This window comes from Rutilus rutilus (genome assembly GCF_951802725.1).
Source record: "Rutilus rutilus genome assembly, chromosome: 21".
Lineage (NCBI taxonomy): Eukaryota > Metazoa > Chordata > Actinopteri > Cypriniformes > Leuciscidae > Rutilus > Rutilus rutilus.
In genome coordinates this window covers 19487677-19506178 of record NC_140226.1, presented here as the reverse complement: position 1 = coordinate 19506178, position 18502 = coordinate 19487677, and the positions used below count along the sequence as shown (strand labels likewise).

Here is an 18502-nt window from a genome sequence, read left to right as displayed (position 1 = left end):
TTTTAAACCTTGGGCCTATTGAGTAAAGCAACACATCTTTTTAAATCAATAGACCATATTAAAGTTCGATTTGATTGGATAACACAGTGTTGAATTGCTATTCTAGCAGGTTCTCTTTTAATGCCAGCATTATATAAACTAAAATGATTTGTCAATCATGTAAACTCTGTTTTGTTTGCAAAATGGTGAAGAATCCTTTAGAAAAAAACATGACATCTTTTTAAACATTTATTTTCTGTTGCAGTCACACACACATTACCTTCAGAGCTCTAAAGCTGATGTAAAACCTAACCACCAGACCAAACACTGCATATAAAACCATCAACTCAACCTCCTAGTTGATATAAACACAAACAGGACATACCAGTCTGAAGGCACACACTGACATTGCACGTACACTAATTTCTGATAAAAACAATTAAAATAAATGACATAATACTCCTAACCCTTACTGGGTAAACAGGTAAAAAAAAAAAAATTGACATTGAGGTTAAAGGACACCGCAGCAACTCAGTAATCTGACAAACATTGGCAGCACATTTACCAATCTGATTAAACCTGTGTAGACACCTCTCATTTGTGTTTGCTTTTAAAAATCTGAGCTTGTTTTAGATCATAGTGGAATCAACCTGTGCAGTGTCTCTGGCCAATTTCTACTGCAATGATAGCAGACTGGAAGCAGGGCAGCGTTCCTCACATCAACACAAACAACCTCCAGTTGTGCAGATACTTAAAGTTGAGCTAACGTGATTTTTTCTCAAAGGCTACTTCTGGTCGCAACTGTTGCGTTAAACTGATTGTGGCTCCAGAGGAAAACATGATTTCATTTTCCTGTGGGCAATAAAAGAACACGTTTCCCCTCACTACATAGATGTCAAAGAAAATAAAGGAGGGTCAAGCAGTATTGAAGACTTATTTCCTCGCTATTTTACCGGTACGAGTCAGATCATTTTCCGCAAAAGCCAACCTGTTCAGCCCACATGAAAATGCCCGTTATAATCTACTTGATTATAACATCAAGAAAAGATGGTAATTACACATATTTTCAATATTAGACTATCCTCTGATTTATCTTGTTAGCAAATGAAGAATAGTCCATGGATTTGGTTTCTGAATTGGGTCAAAATCACATTTATAACTAAACTTACCATTAAATGGTGTTTTGCAGCAGGTTGTCTAATTTTAAGGCATAGAATGCACTTTTATAAAAAAAAAATATATAAAAAAAATTGACCTGCACAAAATTATGGAAGCTTGTTTCCGACCACAGAATTAAAAAAAAATGGATACATCTCGCAATTCTGGCTTTATTTCTCAGAATTGAGATATAAAGTCAGAATTGCGTGATATAAAGTCACAATTGTGAAATAAAAACCCACGATTGCGTGTTATAAAGTCAGAACTGCGAGATATAAACTCAAAATTGCGTGTTATAAAGTCAGAATTGCGAGTTGCGTATATAAACTCCCAATTTTGACTTTTTTTCTTGCAATTGCGAGTTTATATCTTGCAATTTTGACATCTTGAGATATAAACTCGCAATTGCGAGTTATAAAGTCCAGTTCTAAGGAAAACCAGACTCAGAATTGCAACTTTATTTCACGCAATTCAAAGATAAAAAGTCCGAATTGCGAGATGTAAACCTGCAATTGTGAGAAAAAAAGTCCGAATTGTGAGATAAAAAGTCGCAATTACCTTTTTTATTTTTTTATTCTGTGGCGGAAACAAACTTCCATACGAACCTCTGATTGGACAATTAACAAATATTTATACTCTTGATAAAACCCCATTCATTTTGTATATGCTTCAAGCATTTAAGATTTAAGGAGCTCAATTTAAGGCCATGTTTCATTTCACAGCCAGTTCAGTTCTTTAAAAGAAGATCGATAACAAATTTGCTAGAAGCAAAAATAAATAAATAAACTGGAAAAAAAGATGAAAAGTCAAAAATGGCTGTGGGAAAGAGCAATAGAGCAATATTGAGGCATTCTTTACAAATGAACGTATTAGCATTCCAGCACATTCAAAGGACTTACTAAAATATATAAATATACATTTATACTATATACACTTCAAAAGCAAAATATAATCGAAAGTACCTAAAGTACCTGGATGCTTTACAGCAATAATCTACTTTTCTTTATTTAACTAAAATGAAAAAGCTTGTCACCATGTGTAATCAAAATGTAACTGTGGCAAATCTTTGATAGTACAGTATATCCTTTTCAGCGGACATCACGCAAGTGTGACAGTAAGACTGGTTGACATTCTGCTTGATTATCTGATGCTGTCAGACATTTTGCTTATTCACAAAAATAAAGGACTGCGTATATTTTTAAATGTGTTAAGCTTACGTTCACTCAGATGCAAGATAACAGTAAAATCTCAGTTTGCCCTCTCAAAACAACAGCAATGCAATCAAATAATGTACCAGATTTGCAGCAATCGATACCAAACGTAAAAATTCAAGTTTTAATTGGCCTAAAATGTCCTGTAGCTGTTCTCGATAATATATGTAGTTTGAGCTGATTATGATACGAGTGGCAACATTTTAAGGCCCATTTCAAGGTTTATCTGACTCAAATGCACCTTCACTAACGTTTACGCCTATGAAAAGACTTCAACAGGACCGATAGATACATATGAAGACCACACTTTCCTACCACCACAGGCAAACAATAAATATCCAATACATATCTGTCCATTAAGTTATACTGAATGAATCTTTCATTATTTATCTTCTCAACTGCCCTTTCTGACTTTTGAATTTAAATATGAGCATTGTTGTGTGTCGAATAAAAGTGTAGTTAATATTTCCCTTTGTCCTCCTCTCTTAAATCCCGCGTTTTCGAATACAAGTGTTATCCATTTCGATAAGGCTGTTGGTTAGATATTTCACCTCTCCCACATTGAGAACAAACAGCGACAAGAACAACTTTGGTTTGCTTCAGAATAACATTACCATCACAACCACAGGACAGCATGGGACAGATATGGGACATTCTTACAAATCAGCATTGTGGTTTTCTTTAAAGTCTGTTGTTTTCCTCTTTCATACAACAAAATAGATACTCTGGGTGACATACATGGCTGAGGGCTTTGAACTGATGAGGCCTATTCAGGGCTCTCAGGATCAAAATCGTCGCCCATTTGGTAGCTGGAGCCCTGGGTGGAGTAGGAACGGGTCTTCATTGAGCAGTTAGAGTCCATTAGAATGGCCTGAAAAAGACAGATGTAAGAAACATCACCTCAAAGCCTAGTATCTAGAGGGATCTTACTCTACATACAAACAAAGCAAATATACTGTGGGTTTACAACGACTTACTCGGCATATATGAATTTACACAAGAATTATATATGCAGGAGACAATGTATCACACACTCGAATGTTGATTATAGATTTGTGTGCACAAAAGACCAGAAACAAGCTGCATACATTTTTTAGAGCTTCATTCGGAAATCACTTCCATCTCATTTGTATAATGTAAAATTCTAAAAATGTTTTACTTTCCAATGCCATTAATCTAAACAAATGAATCTGCTCCAAATTTAAGGTTATTATCTAAAAAAATGAGCTTTCAGTAAGATTTTGTTTGAGTGCAGTACCAAACGTTTCCACTAGATGAAATGTGTTTCCCATTCATTTCCAATGAGGAGTACAAGTGGGGGGCGCTTGTCTGAAGTTTAAAATCATTGGTTACCCGTAAGCCAATCACATAACGTTTGGTTAAGAAGTGTGTTATGCGCTGACTCAGCCGTATTGAACTTCAACTGTAAACACATGGATGATGCGAAAACAAAACCATCGAACGAAATACCGGAGTGAACATGGCTGTGAACGACTTTTGCAGATTATGTGAAGTAAAACTACGCATCCACGGTACAATCAGCGTCTACGTCACGGCTCTCAGCCCGCCCTCTGTTCGTTGATTGGCCGGCTGTTTTGAGGCCGGAGGAAAACTGAAAGACAGGTCGATATCTCAGACTGAGTACGGAAGCGAACTGAAATTGAGCGGAAGTACGAAATCTGACGTAGTCAGGCTACCAAAGAGCACCAGAGGGTTAAAATGTTATTGTAGCTATTTATTTGTCAATTAGAAAAATGTTTATTCACATTTTTATGTTATATAAGTGGGACTCTGTGTAAATCTGATTGGCTAAAGCTTCCGCAGCTTTAAAATGAACAGAACTTTTACAGGACAAATAAATAGTAAAGTATTTAACAACATAAACATAACATTACTGTCTCCATCAACGATACTATTATTTAATACCCGATACAACCACTTGTGCATGACATCATCAATTGTGGGTGGGGCTCGTCTCATTCGCAATATGCCCCTGATAGTGAGCGATGGTGGGTTTATTGCACTGTGATTGAATGAAGCTTTGATAAAGAGTGCGTAAGCACAGAGGCGTACAGATCTGGCTTGTGTGTGTGTGTGCATGTTAGTGCTCTTCAGGAGCAGTGTAGTGCTCCTCTTGAGAGAGAAAGACCATGATGCTTGGCTTTGATCACGCAGCATTTGAGGGCAAACGCACGAGTCTGTTCAGATCAGCATCACTCTTTGATCTTAGCTTAAGGGCAGTTTTTATTTGTATCTATTATGTAACATAATTTCCTGTTGCAGTCATATTCTATCAGGTCAGTGACTTGAAGTTAGGGATGAAATCAAAAGGAAAGCATATGTGAATGTCAGATAGAGAGTGAAATTATGGTTATTATTTGGAATAATACTAATGATAATAATGAAGAGAATATCAGACCTTATTTGAGAAAACCCAAATAAACCATATCAAAGCTTGCACTTGCTTGTACTTGTTTTCATACCATACATTATTTACAGTTAATTATTTATTATATAAGCTGACACTGAAACTGTATTCACCAGAATCTACTAATAAATGCAGTATAATGTTTGTTTTAGCTTATCTTAGAAACCCACCAGAAACTGCCCATGTGTTAAAGGCAACATGGATGCTTTTTACTTTAATGCATTGTCCTGGACTTTTTGTAAATTATTCATTGGTGCACGGTAATGTTTGTCTTTGTAATATTTAAACGAAATATAATAACTCGCTCTTCCTATGACTTCCTATGACTAAGTGACTTGCTGTTTTTCTGACTTTTTGAGTATGCTGGCTGTTTAAACATTGTATTAACAAACATGCATTTGTTGTGGCTCCATTCTGTAACAGCCATCATCTAATAAAATTTCTTTAGATAAAATTCAGTCCCTACATTTTTTTCTCACTGAATATGAAATTTCACTTTTGGGAGTAAATGGGTTGCAAATTTAAATTTACTCGGAAATATGGAAACGGAAAATAAGCATATCAGCTATAACACTGCATAAATATTTGTGTTTAAAGGTGAGTAGATTGGAATGAATGTAATGTTGAATTGATGAATGACATATAGTGGGGTCTGACCATCTTTTCCTCATTGGCAGGAGGATTTCGCAGGAAGTAACAGAGAGGAGCAAACAGGATGTCTATAACACCAATGATGGTCATGAGCCAGGGGAAGCCGATGCTCCGCGCAATCGCTCCGCCTGCGGATGGACCTACACAACAGACACGAGTGTTAAATTCCAAGTTGAAATTAAAATTAATTAATAAAAACTAATGAAATAATTTATGATGGATTGAACATAATTAAAATCAATTTTCAGTTGGTTTATTACCTAAAGCGAACCCCATGCAGAAGGCAACATCAGCAATGGCGTAGACACTACCGTACACAGACACGTGCCTCAGATCTACTAGGTAACCCATGATAGGCATCATCGAAGAGTCCACCATACCTGCAGACAACAAGATAAAGACTATTTCTTACAGTGGGTCTGATGTCACAGAAAATACTTCTATTTTGCATTTTAGAGAAGCACCACTAAGTAAGTTATATTAACACAGTTCAATAATAGAGAAAATGTTACGCCCAGCTGGAGGGCAAAACAAGGCTTTTCCTCCATTGCCCACCAGTCATTTTTACCTGGTTTGTACTCAGTACTAGTGATATTAAAAGACCAAATTCAATATACACATTTTTGATGATTAATACTATGAACAGGCAAGCAGATGAACCCAGAGTATAATCGCAAAGCAGTTTGTCTTTAAGCGTTTTTCCATAGAAAACCATTATAAAGAAAACATTAAACCATTTAGCTAATTGCACTCATATTATAGGCTCATCTGCTCACTTGTTTATAGAATGCATTATAAATAAGGTGTATACTGAATTTGATCTTTTAATATCACTGTTGTAGTTCATTAAGGCACTTTAAGTGTTTTTCACATTAAGTGGTCTAGATTGCCAACTTGCTTTTATTAACTTGCTGTATATGGATCACAACAAGTGCCCATAACATATTTGTATTTTTATTCTTCTGAGAAGTGATCTGAATATTCGTGGCTTGAAACAGATGGAAAATTGACAGGCATGTGCTGCAGTTCTATGGATGTTTTGCCCTCCAGGTCTCAGTGCCCGTCACGTGACTGAAAACTATGAATACTTGTATTAAGACTCACCTATTGCGAATCCAACTCCAAAGTTAGGCACAATGAGTCCGTATATGTCTTTTGCAAAAGGCACCTGTAACACAATTAGAAGAGCTCAATACAGGGCGTACCGCATATTTCTTTAATGTATTATTATGAGAAAAAAAACTAATAGAGTAAAGCATTATGTAGAGCATCAGAACAAGGTTTCTATCCTTTTCTTAACCCTGATATTTTTTTTCCATAAGCAAAACTCCAAATGTGTACTTGACTCTTATCTGAACTTGTTTTCCAGACTAATCTGATAAACATCTATAAGAGAACAGACTGTCTTCCTGCTAAGCAAGATGTGTCCAGGGCAAAGAAAGTCAAAGCTCTAATTTCAGCCCTCTTTCCAGCCCTCAACAAAGCTAGGGGACAACAAAATATTTTAGGCCTCTGTAATCCACAACACTGTTAAAAATACAGAAAGATAGGGTGTTGAAATATTCATAAGTGTTGTGTGTTCTCTGAGAAAAGTTAATCTTGACATGGATTAAGTCTAGAAGAACTTACACAGAGAATACTGACTCCAACCAGCAGCATCCCTATAAGTGAGCACAGCCATCTAAAGAGAGAGAAAGAGAGAGAGAGAGAGACTGTAAGAAAGATAGTTTGTTTGACCCTTTATGGCTGATGGAAGTGACCAAAGTAGTTTAAATAAAAAATTATATACACCAACGTTCGAAATTTAGAGTAAATACATTTTATAATGTGACAAAAGATTTCTGTTTCAAATAAATACTGTTCTTCTCATGAAAAATGTATCTCGTCTCCGCATAAATATAAAGCAGCACAGCTATTTTCAACATTAATAACTGTTTCTTGAGTAACAAATCAGCATATTATTGTAGAATGTCTTCTGAAGGATCATGTGACACTGAAGACTGGAGTAAGGATGCAGAAAATTCAGCTTTGCATCACAGGAATAAATTACATTTTTAATATAATATTTAAATAGAAAACAATCATTTTTAAATTGCAATAATATTTCTCGATATTACTGTTTTAAATGAATTTGTGATAAAATAATTTGATTCAAAAACATTAAATAAATCGGTAACACTTTACAATAATGTTCATTAGTTAATGTAGTAACTAACATGAACTAACAATGAGCAATACATTTGTTGCAGTATTTATGAATATTTGTTAATGTTAGTTAATAAAAATCCAGCTGTTCATTGTTTGTTCATGTTAGTTCACAGAGCATTAACTAATACAACCTTTGATTTTAATAATGTATTAGTAAATGTTGAAATTAACATTAACTAAGATTAATTAATGCTGTAGAAGTATTGTTCATTCTTAGTTCATGTTAACTAAGGTAGTTAACTAATGAAACTTATTGTAAAGTGTTACCAATAAATCTTACTTGAATGGTAATATATATATATATATATATATATACAATTTTAATTAAAAAAATTTGCAAGAAATATTTATGGCCAATAATTTTCTCAATTCAGTCGCCATTGGCAGGTGTGACAGTTAATTTCGGACCCTGCAGACAAGACAAATTATGAAAATGGTAAACATGTATACACCTCTTATAAGTTATTATGGTTCATAATAAGCATAGTATATACAATAAATAAACAAACAAACAGTATGCTGAGACTGATGCTTAAAAACACACATACAAAACCTGGTGACAGAAACTCATTTAGAGCTGTTTCAAAACAGAGGAAACTGATAGCAGAGCGGAGGAAGATAAGGAAAGAGAAGTAGGGAAAAAAACACATTAATTTCCCTCTCCTACCTCCCCATTTTGTGAGCCAAAACGGCAAAGATGTTGGTCCCTATTAGATATGAGATGCTGGCTGGCACGAATGCAACCCCTAAAAGGAGAGAGGAGAGAGAGAGAGAGAGGGGAGAGCTCAGATAAGACGACACAATATCAGTTTGATCTCAAAGCTGCTGTTCGTCTCACAGACGCTGTTATGAAGCTGCTTCTCTCATTCTCCCGCTCCTTCTCTTTCATTAGCTTTCTTGCTTTTCTGTTGCCTGCCAATGACACCTCAATATCCTGCCAGACCAAAGACACTCCCTTGCCAGCTCTCACTCCCCCTGGTTCTCTGCTTTCCTTTCTCTCTTTCTCTTTATTATCTGTCAAATCTTCGTAAACAGCAGGAAAACCATGGAGAAACTCAGAAGACGCTAACTGTTTAAATTGTATTTTACAGTCTGGAATGTGAAGGGGAACAAGAGTTTACTGCTTTTAGTACTTTTTCAGTAACACTTTCCAGTTTCATTTGTTAACATTAGTTAACTGCACTAGTGAACATGAACTAAGAATGAACAATACTTCTACAGCATTTATTAATCATTTACTAATACAATATTAAAATTCAAAGTCGTATCGGTTAAGATTAGTTAATGCACTGTGAACCAACACGAACATTGTTATTAACTAATATTAACAAAGGATGATGAATGCTGTACAAATATAATGTACTGATCATTGTTAGTTTATGTTAGTTAATGCATCAATGTTAACAATTGAGACCTTAATGTAAAGTGTTACCAGGTTGCTGTTTTTTTTTACACAATTCTGGAATTCTGTGGAAAGAATTTGTGAGTTTCTAGATAATGTCTGGTGAATAATCCCTTCACTCACAAAGCTGGAGAGAATTATGTAGATTATGTTTTTAGCAATTATGTAAATCTCACTATACAAAATTTATGTCAAAAAAAAAAATGCAATAAGAAAATTACATTTTTTAATATTTGCAATATTATTGTAATGACAGAAAAGAGAAACATTTCACCCTAAAATTCTCATTACCACAATACAACTTTAATTCCCATAAAAACAATAATGAAAATGTGCATTAATAAAGTTCAGTAAAATAAATACTAATATGATGTTTACCTACAACTGTACTTTGCAAATATATGTTAATTTACAATTATATAACATTATTTTTTGCATTACAGCAGGGTTTCCCAAACTGGGGTTAGTAAGTGAACTGCAGGGGTTGATGAGTTGAATAAAAGCTAATAATTAATTATACATTTAAAATAAATAAATAATTTTAAATGAATTATTTTTAAAATATAATAAAAAAATTCTAAATATCCACTTGGACATTTTTCTTGATATTCACACATACTTTGGCTTTACTTGCTGAATGCTCTCTCTTTGTCCATCTTTCACTGTAAATTATGACCTATTTCCATCTTGCCAAAAGTGTCAATTTCTTTGGAAGGACAGAAATTGAAGAAATGTGTAAGTGTGTACATTAACAAGAGGCAGATTCTCCAACCTAGCTGCCATTTCCTAGGACACATCGTCTCCATCATCCAGATGGGCAGAGCCGGCTCCAGCATTGCAATGGCCATGTTAGCAAAACAAATGGAACCTGAAAAAGAAAATGAGGAGGGTAAGTGGATTCATCCTCTGAAGAATTCTCTCTTTCTGCCCCCCCTCCGTCAGAGCCCGTTCTTGTCCTTTCTCAGATATAATAAACAGCATCATCTTGCCCCTGCACTCAGGCCACTGTAATTGGAGAAGAGGGGGAGGCAGAGACAAACACAGATGTGTTTCTTGACCAATTCCCTCTCTCTCTCTCTTTCTCTCACACACACACACTTGACACTTTCTTATCCTTCTCTCACAGAAAGATGACCCTTTATATTGTCACAACCCCTAAAGCACAACCAGTGTCACATATGCGGTCAAATAATTGACTATATCTTTCTTTACATGTTTCCAAAAACACACATTCTAAACAAAAACATTCACATTTGAACAGATAATATGAATGCAAGCATAAAAGGTGGTTTATGCATAGATAATAAGGTTTGCAATTTTTATTTTTGATAAAACAGTGGGAATTAACCATTTATTTGTGTTTACTGGCCTGACCTGCTGCGATGAGGATGTATGGATCCTTCATGAGGGTAAATAGTGCAGTTCCTTTTTGGTTCTGGTAAAAATAAATGAAAACAAATATGATTTCATTAAAAAACAGTTTTTGAAAATTACAAAGAAATTTCCTTGAACATCAATGTTCAGCTGAGACATCCTGTATCCTGTATCTTAATTTTGAATACCACACAAAACTTCCTACAATGTTTTTTTTTAATTAAAGCCAAATATGTTGTTTTAACATGTTTACTTTCTTTATTAATTTATTAGGATATATATTATTTATTTATTTGGGGTTGATTTTATTCCATTAACAATCCATGCCTAATGTCAGGCGCTTTTTTTAATAAAGGGATGTACTTCAGTGCATATAATGCCATTTGAGAAACATCACCCTAGTCACCACAGCGGTTCCAATGGAAATTGGCTACGTGAGAGTCACACAAAACAATATATATAATTCCCCATACGCAGTCTGTTCCCTTTATGACACCTCTAAGCGATTAGTGAAAAGATCACAGACGACTTTGTGAGTGACAAAATATACCAGCCTTAACTCTCCATATTGATGTGGGAATTGTGGCATCTCTAGTGCAAAAGCCTAGGCTACATTTACTGAAGGGAGTGAAAGATTTCAAAAATAACTTTAGCTATGACTGTTTTGTCAAAAGAAAAATAAAGCTTATCAGTTAGACTTTTTTTTTTCCAACATGCGATTAAAAGATGATGTGTATAATTTTCTTCAATGTTAAAATAGCTTCTTTCATCAGAGCATAATTCATAGAGACAATGAGTAAACTATTTGTAGGTTGATTAGAAACATTGCTTTGTTTGTTTAAGCATCCTAACTGGTTAAGCCATTGGCGTGAATTTGGCGACAGCGTTACTGTTTGTTTGTTCAACCAATGGCAGATGGGGACCGTTAGGCAATCTATCTGAAAACAATCAGTCATTAAGATGTTAGTGACACACTTCAGCTTTAAATGTGACAATATATTTAGGATATTTCTATCATAACAGTGATTTGGAAGAAATGTCCGAAGTGACTTTTCCGGAGCAGTCACCAGGCAACGACTGACAAGTACTCCCCTCATTAAATCAGCACTTCTTTACTCTACTTCAGTGCACATACTGCTCCTCTGTGGACATGTCATCCCACTCAAAACACCCTGTCACATTCAGTTGTACTGCCCTGCGATTGGTCTCATTAATGATCACAGGCCCCAAACAATTAGTTGTCAGTCACTGCTATTCTTCCCAATAATCCTGTTGGAAATTGACACTCGAGGGACCTACTGGTTAAAGGATCTGTCTTACCATAACTATTACCTGATGTCCAAGCATTGTTAAATTGATTGATTATTTGAGATGACAGGTCCATCACCTTCTGGCCATAACTGTGCTATGATGACAAAAGCAACTGACCTTTTAACAAATGTCAACATTATGTCACATAAGCTTTTCTTTGTCAGTGTATATGAAATTAGTTGAGAGCCTGCAGAACGACATTTGTACTCTAATCTTTTTGTTCTTTTCCAGATCAAAATGTGTAGCTTCACTTGACTTGATTACTCTTTTACATCACTAACTGACAGATATGTTACATAGCAACATTTGCCTTTAGTTTTCTGTTTAAGCTTATTTATTGCTGAAAAACAATGGGTTAAATTCTTCATTCCTCATAAAAAAAAAACAGATCACCCAAAGAAAAGTAGCTACACAAACACACACACACACACACACACGGTCTGTAGGGGCACTTGGGGTCTCCGTAGTAACTGATACCCATCAACACCACTGATCAAAGTCAGACATGCTTTGATTGGATCAGCCACTCCGTTGTACAATTCCCATTACTGTGACGCAAACCAAGGCACACATACACATTACTCCTAATACACCGACCCTCTACACACATTGCTATCAACATGCAATACAATCTACACAGACATACACTGTAATCCATATAATCCATGATATTGAGGTTTAAAATACCCAGCGTGAGAGACCCAAACTCCCCTTGCAAATCATTCTAGTCCTGTTACTGATAAGACTAGAGCAATCACAGTACGAAACGCACATTATCCCCAAAGCTTCTCCCATTTTGTGCCCACAAGAGGAATACCATGTAAAGATTCAGTGGGCATCTTGTTGAGGTTACATTTCCCCATTAAGGTTATAAACTAAATTTTTCTCTCCCACAAATCCTTCCAAATGCAGAGCTTGACCTTTAGGTGATTGTTTACCTAATACTATACAGTACATCACTGCTTAACCCTCAAAAACTAGTGTTGAAAAACAGATGGTTAGATCGGATCAGGAAAAGACGGTACTGTACTCACCTCTGGTTCAACTTTCGAAGGTTGAAGCACAAACAGCTGCAGAGCTGCTCATGAAAATGAGGGAAAAACGCACCCGTAAGATATGAAGCAAATTTTGCTGAGCATCAGAAACTCCGTTACAATGAGTTTCTGTCACCAGCATTTAATTCCATGTGTATCACAATAATGAAGCATGTATCACAATAATGTACCACATGTGTATCACTAACATGAAGGTTTGCGACTGATTCCGTCATTCCCATTGTTTTGAAATGTTGGAGAGATTGATTCACTCACCTCCATCAAGCACCGCCAGCACTGCCAGGATAAGGAAAGGAGCCGTCTTACCGACAAACTCATACATGACACTGCCAAACGGAGGGCCAACTACACAACATACACACATATACAGTATATATTAGTCAAGATGAATGACTCACAGACTGCAAGCACTGCACTTCAAACCTAGAATCTTTACTTTGAAAACTTTGACGTTGCCAATATGCTTTGAATCATCAGATGCCACAAATCCAATACTAATTGCTCTGCAGAACAAGTTACATAATCAAGGTTAGCAAACCACAGTAAGAAAGTGTTCTGCAGGAACACACCCATTTTGAGTCTGAACTATCTGGATGAATACAGTTTCATAGGTTTTAATAAAAATTATTGTGCTCCATTTTTTCTGTTGCACTCCACTTGATTATGGTACAGTGTGTGCGCTTCCACAACAGACAAATTTAATCACAGTTTTGCTCTTATCCAGTGGATCAATTATGTAGTGCTTTAACTTGCCATTATGAATAAAACAATGATCTATCAAGGATTTAACATCCTGTAACATTAACAGGAAGCACCAGGTTCAGGCCCCACTCGGGGCATTTCTTCAGACCACTGCTCCTTTAAAGAGGGCACTTAAAGTTAACTCCCAATTTTTAACTCAGAGGCATAACTTAATGCATAACCCCCAACTTAACATCTCTCTTTTTTTCCTCTGTATGTGCTCAAAGGAGTAAGATTAGAATTAGGACTCTATCACAATCTCCAGCGGTACCTGTGCAAACCAAGTTTGCAGAATATGGATCCTAAACATACAGTACACACCCAAAACTCCCATGGCTAGTCCTCCCAGAGCAATTCCAATAGCATTTCCTCTTTCCTCATCATCTGTGTAAACACTTGCCAGCATCCCCATACCTGCATAACGACACAGAAAAAGTTACAGAGGGTAAAGGTCAGCTACAAAGGGCAAAATGTCCTGTAGCTTACTTCAAGAGATTATATCAACAATATTCTTTTGCTTTTTCACATTTTTCTGGCAGTAAATGCTCATTTTGAGTTCTGTGTTCAGACTTTTTTAAAAGATTGAGGCAAAATTGATTCCTTACGATGTCCGCCCTTTTAATTCATACAATAAACTCAATAAATAATGATCCGTACAATGAAAGAACAAATCAGGAGTTGCAAGAGTCGGTTATAGTGTAATCTAGATCCAAGGCTGTACACATCTTTCAATGGAAGCGGGGTCCATTGTACACCGGCACCTGAACACCATTAACAGCGGGTGTGGCTGTGGCTTTATGTGTGGCATAAAGTGGTGTGGCATAAAGGTGTGGCATAAAGCTGTGGCTTTATGCATGCAGAGTTCTGAGAACATCAAAGTCAAATGCAATTTAGTGCACTCAGGTTTACAAATTGTGCACTAAATAAGGTATCATTAGACATTACATTGTAGCTTTTGACAGCATCCTTTTGAAATCTAATGTAACGTTGCACAGAATCTGTTACCTGCCACAGAAGAACAGGAAGAGCCGACACCTTGCAGAGATCTGGCCAAAAACAGCAACGTATAGCTCGAGGAAAACGCAAACACTTCACACAGAGTAAAACACAGACAGAAGAAAGAGGAAAAGAAGATTTAAATCATGCATTGCATAAATATATGGCATCTTCTCAACCCTTTTCATAAAGACACTTAGATGTGAGATTGATGTTAAAAACAACACTAGAAATTGTATGTACTCACTGAGGGTAGAAACAAACATGATGCAGAAACCAGCAAACATTGGGATCTGGTATCCTATTCTGCAATTACAGGTAAGAAATAACATTTTAACATTTTTTGACCACAAACATTGAACTTGAAGTGAGGAAGCTGTGTTACATATTGCAGTGCTGGCATCTCTCATAAGTAAAATTAAAAATGTAATTATATTATCTTATAAATAATGTTTTTTGTTTCGTTTTTTGCCTCTGCTTCACATCTTTCGAGTTAATTTAACCTTTAGTGTATCACTAATAGGGTTGCACATTGCTACAAAATATTACGGCTGACCGATCCCAGGAGTTTGCAAAGCTCTAGTGGGATCTGTTCAATGCAGCGGTGCCGAATTAAACTGGTCTGGCCAAATCTGAGCATGTGGAGGGGTGACAGGGCATGCACGAGTGATCACACAACAGCTGGTCGCTGAACAGCGGCAGAAAAGGAATTGCACTGCAATATTCGCTTTACTTACACTCCATTTACACTCACTGCACACACAAATATCATGCAATCTCGTGCTCCTTTTGAAAGAAATGCTATTTGCTGTACTTTCAAAGTTAAATGTGTGTTTTGCCATAACACACCTGTTAGTTAGGGGTCCTATGAAGGGGTTAGTGATTAGCTGTACTGTTGCTTTAGAGGCAAACAACAGACCCACTCTCACATTCTCGTTCAGAAGCTGGTCATCTGCTTTGGGGCAGTCTGACCCATTTTGAAGGGGTGTCCCAAAAGTAGGGGCCGGGGTCATTGGGCCAGCATTGCTCATCTGCGGGGTGAAGCCTGTCAGGCGTGTTGTGTTATCGTACAAAGACACAATGCTCTGGAAGGTGCCAGATGGGGAAAGAGGGGACATGGAGTTATTCCGGACAACCTGAGCGGCCTCGTCATCCACGGTGTACAGGTAGCTTGGAATAATAGGCACTACAGAGAGAAAAGATAATAGATAATAATAACCATAACACAGAGATTAAACCGATTGACCGATTTGTTTAAACATGGTCTTAAATGATATCTTTTGAGGTTTCACAGCAGCCTAAGAAATCCAACTTTGTTGTACTCTTAAAAGCATAATATTCAGGAAATAACTAATCAGTTTTAGACAGCTTGAAACGCTGTTTACCAACGATAGATAACCTACCATTTGCCTGAAAAAGTGAAGTGCAACGATTTATCTAGCTGTGTTAGACCACATTTGACCTTTCAGGTGGAAAGCGTTTGAAAGCGTTTGACATTATCCTGTGTAAATAAATAACCCACAGCAGGGACACCGTGTGCGATAACGCTCGAAAGACTCTTCATTCAACACTTGTGCCAAAGAGCGACAGGTTCAGTTTTCGCCTGGTTCTATCTATACATGTACACAAACATAATTATTCAACGTTCCCGTTTCTTGGCTCGCGGACGTGAGAACAAACACAGACAGTTTAGCGCGCGTCACTGTCACATTTAATGAGAATGGAGCACTGGCAGCGCTCGAGGACATGATACCTTAATTCAGATCAACTGCTGCCACTGATGCAGCCGACAATTTACACTTTACAAGGGGAAACAAACGTTTAGTAGAGATAAACGCATTTTATTTTCTATCATTAGCGTATTAGCAGATTTATCATTTGACTTTTGATGCATTTTTTCGAGCAAATAAAGTTTTTGAAATAATTTAAATCAAACAATTCATTAAAATTAGTACTGCAAAATTGCTTTAAAATGAATTATTACAGAAATAAAAAAAGTATTTATTTTAGAAGACCCAGCCTAATTTCCGTTATTTAAAAATAACTTATCGTTTTAATTACGTTATTTTATTTCTATCCACCGAGAATTATGAGTTGGTTTTGCCCAGTTCTCTATTTTGACAAAGAAAAAGTCAAACAGACCTGCAGTATTTAACATTTCTATACGTTTGAGTTTCGTTTGAATTCACAATTTTACAATGTATAATTGTATAATAACAGTGCAGTATATATCAAATTAAATTGTAAGACACGGGAATAGCCTTTTACAGATATTTTTTATTCATTGTGTCAGTAGACTAATAAGCCAATGTGATCATATATTTTATCACAAAAAGTAGCGTTTGCTTAGAGTGGTCCCATTGAGGGATGTTGACTTTACATCATATGTGTGCCTTCACATATAGGCTAACAGGTGTGAGCATCAGTAGCACTTACCGACCACCGTCAACAGCATGTTGTCCAACAGCAAAGCAATGAAAACGATGAACAGAATCAGCCTCCGAGACTGCCTTTCTTCTCTTAGCCATGTTAATAAACTAAAATCTCTAAGAGCATCAAATAATCCCATTTTTATTAAAATCCAATTGCCAGAGAGCGAGCCAGAGATCCTGCAACAGCAAGAAAACGACTGTCAAAAACCATCAAAACATAGAAAAATAGGCTGTTTAGTGATACTGTGAGGATGTAACTAATATGAGAGAAATACAGCAAATATCAAAGTAAAAATAAAACACGTTAAAAATGCTCTAAGCTTTCTGAAAACAATAAACTACCAACAATATTGTTTTCTTTCTTTGTCATGCTTTTTCTAAGTCTGAATATTGTAATGAACAATACATTCAGTATGGTTTTAATTCTTACCTTATAAGCACATTTGCATTGAGCTTTGCAGTCAGATCCCGGGTGAAAGGCACGCTGGATGGATGCGTTAGTTGCTCGACTGTTGTTTGACGTCACGCTGTTTCACAGAGAACTCAAATGGGCTGTGCTGCTGTGCCACGGACGAATAAACCGTCACACAAAAAGAAGAAAGGCGGGAGCACTTTATTTAACCTATTATAACTTCTACTTAATTTCATATCAACATAGCCTATGCTTGAAATCTTATGAAAGTTCTATAGTTCTTTAAACAAGTGGCGCTTACCGCATCTAGACGTCATGGGTTGAGCTTGACCTAGTCCAGCACCTCTGTGTCTGTGAATCTAATGGATAGAGAGGGACAGACAGAGTTAGGATGGGGTTAGGGTGTGGTTGAACCTTCTAGCTCCACCTAATACGCCCAAATTACATCCAGAGAGTATAGTATAGGAGCTGGACTTCAAGGCTATATTATGTTCATATAATATGATGCAAAAATCCCCACGGTCGTATGTGCTGTAAGATTGCGATGATTTAGCCAGCTTGACTAGCGTTAGGAGGTTATCTACAGAGGGAAATTTGCAAACAGTTGATGAGTTTAATATTATATCGCTCGGATATCAAGTTCCCAAGCATTTGGGTGAAATTAGCAGCCTTCTCTTCTTTCAACAGTTTTACAACAGCGTCATCTTGTGGCGTAGGATGATATGGGATGTTTTACATTGGCATTTAAAAGATGTTTTTATCTAATTTGTCTCACAGAGGAAAGGTGTATTTTCTATGATCATATGTGTTGATAGGACACATGATTGCTCAAACTAGCTATACTAAGAGTTTGATTCTTAAGGAATGCATAAACTGATCAAATTTGTACCTTGAATGCAACGCAAGTCATTTTGGTTAAAAGCATCTGCCAAATGCATACATGTAAATGTGTTTCTTGCGAATAAATCCTTTGACTTTGGTACAGTTAGCACCAGCTGAGTCACAAAATCACATCCTTTATTATGCTTCAAGAGAGATGGATACAGATAGATAGGCCTATTTTTGCAAACAGGAATAGCAACTCATCAAATGGCACAGAAAGATTAATTTATTCACTTGGTTTCAGTGTGACTGATCAGTGGAT

The 18502-nt window shown here is 36.4% G+C and overlaps 1 protein-coding gene across 1 annotated transcript; it reads right to left on the bottom strand.

Moving 5' to 3' along the window:
- Nucleotides 1-217: 217 nt before the first annotated feature.
- On the bottom strand, nucleotides 218-17706 carry slc18a2 (solute carrier family 18 member 2). The gene is made up of 17 exons (XM_084393967.1): nucleotides 17660-17706; nucleotides 17377-17506; nucleotides 16951-17123; nucleotides 15364-15700; nucleotides 14762-14820; nucleotides 14524-14607; nucleotides 13840-13932; nucleotides 13033-13122; nucleotides 12757-12800; nucleotides 10412-10472; nucleotides 9810-9905; nucleotides 8303-8381; nucleotides 7057-7108; nucleotides 6532-6595; nucleotides 5688-5807; nucleotides 5434-5567; nucleotides 218-3219 (listed from the first exon to the last, which is right to left on the bottom strand). The coding sequence occupies exons 3-17, from the start codon at nucleotides 17081-17083 to the stop codon at nucleotides 3115-3117; spliced, it is 1551 nt and encodes a 516-aa protein (XP_084250093.1). The 5' UTR covers nucleotides 17084-17123; nucleotides 17377-17506; nucleotides 17660-17706; the 3' UTR covers nucleotides 218-3114.
- Nucleotides 17707-18502: the final 796 nt, after the last annotated feature.

Excerpts from the sequence above, each read along its gene's own strand:
- slc18a2 (XM_084393967.1), bottom strand. The coding sequence starts at position 17,083 with ATGGGATTATTTGATGCTCTTAGAGATTTTAGTTTATTAACATGGCTA. Across the intron at positions 13,123-13,839 it reads ACTAGCCATGGGAGTTTTGG|TTGGCCCTCCGTTTGGCAGT; the intron begins GTGTGTACTGTA and ends TATGTTGTGTAG. Across the intron at positions 10,473-12,756 it reads CTTCGAAAGTTGAACCAGAG|AACCAAAAAGGAACTGCACT; the intron begins GTGAGTACAGTA and ends TATTTTTACCAG.